Source organism: the organism of the source record quoted next, assembly GCF_019968985.1.
Source record: "MAG: Porospora cf. gigantea B chromosome Unknown PgB_NODE_10458_length_1197_cov_115.703, whole genome shotgun sequence".
Lineage (NCBI taxonomy): Eukaryota > Apicomplexa > Conoidasida > Eugregarinorida > Porosporidae > Porospora > Porospora cf. gigantea B.
In genome coordinates, this window is record NW_027178489.1 from 1 (window position 1) to 1,197 (window position 1,197).

The following is a 1,197-nucleotide window of genomic DNA, read 5'->3' on the forward strand; positions in this document are numbered from 1 at the left end:
CGATGCGTGTTCGCTCCGAAAAAGGACCACGTTATCCAATGAACCTCACCTTGCATTCCGAATCACTGCCGTCATCGCCAAGGACGCCGCTGGGGGAGATTACGAGAGTTGTGTCTAGGCGGAAAAGCACTATGAACACACTCTCAGAGCTTACCAACGAAGCTCCCGTCAGGCGGATACTGCAAATCTTAACCCCCGAGGGACAACAGGCATTGGATATCGGCTTGGTCGAGGAGAAGTTCCTGCAGCATATCCATCTGCCAATTCACATACGCTCCATTCTGTATCACAAAGAGATCCAAAACGCGCTGAACAGCCCAACGTTACCGCCTCTTGACGTCTTCCGCAACGGCAGCGCTATGCTCTGGTCGTTCCTCTCTCGCCTCGTGAACGTCGACGTAGACAACCAGCACAAGCTTAAGCTCATTCAAGCAGTAGCCGAGGTCTCCAAAGGAATCATAATCGGCATGGTGAACAAGCAAGCATACGGAGCCGTGATCATGAAGCTCGACGGACTCTCTGGCTCCAGCGGTGAGTTTCGCGAGTTCATCTCTGGTGTGGGCATCCAGAACAACGTCGAGACTGGTAGGCGCCGGTCCTCCACCTTCCAGCCCGACGACGTCCCAGAAGAATTTACAGAGGATATCGTACCTGGGGGCGTCGATGAGTGCCTAGCAGAACTGCGCGAGCGAACCCGAGGCGTAGACACGCTGAGGTTTCTCTTGAACTTTAAGACCTTCAAGAACCACTGTGAAATATATGGGGCTGATGAGGGACTTCCCGAGTTGTTTGAGGCCCATCTGCCTGCGTTCTCCCAGCTGGTAATGTCAAAGGAGCGCCAGCACGACGAAAAGATCGTTCAGCAGGCCAACACTGAAGCCATAAATGTTCTTGCTGGCGGGCTGGAACTCCAGAAGTATAGCGTCTCTCTGGATGTTTTCGAGTTCATGGCGAATCGTGCGATTCGTATCCTGCCGGTGACCATGGCCTATTGCATCTCACTTGGAGTGCTTTATCGCGCCCAAGGAAACCGTTCCGCTTGTTTGCATGTCGACCCGGCGGTGCCGGACCTGAAACCGGTGCAATAATGGGGTGTCGACAGACGGGGAGTCTGTCAGAGGAAGCGTGACGCATGCACATCGAATGGATAGTTGTCTACGCCGCTGAGTACACGCGTTCACATGCATGCATCCTTCT

General features: G+C 53.9%; 1 protein-coding gene across 1 annotated transcript; it reads left to right on the forward strand.

The window, feature by feature from the left end:
• Nucleotides 1-131: 131 nt before the first annotated feature.
• On the forward strand, nucleotides 132-1,088 carry KVP17_003126 (uncharacterized protein; the record flags this gene model as incomplete). The annotated part of the gene is made up of 1 exon (XM_068520076.1): nucleotides 132-1,088. One exon carries the CDS (start codon nucleotides 132-134, stop codon nucleotides 1,086-1,088), a length of 957 nt encoding a protein of 318 aa, XP_068379784.1.
• Nucleotides 1,089-1,197: the final 109 nt, after the last annotated feature.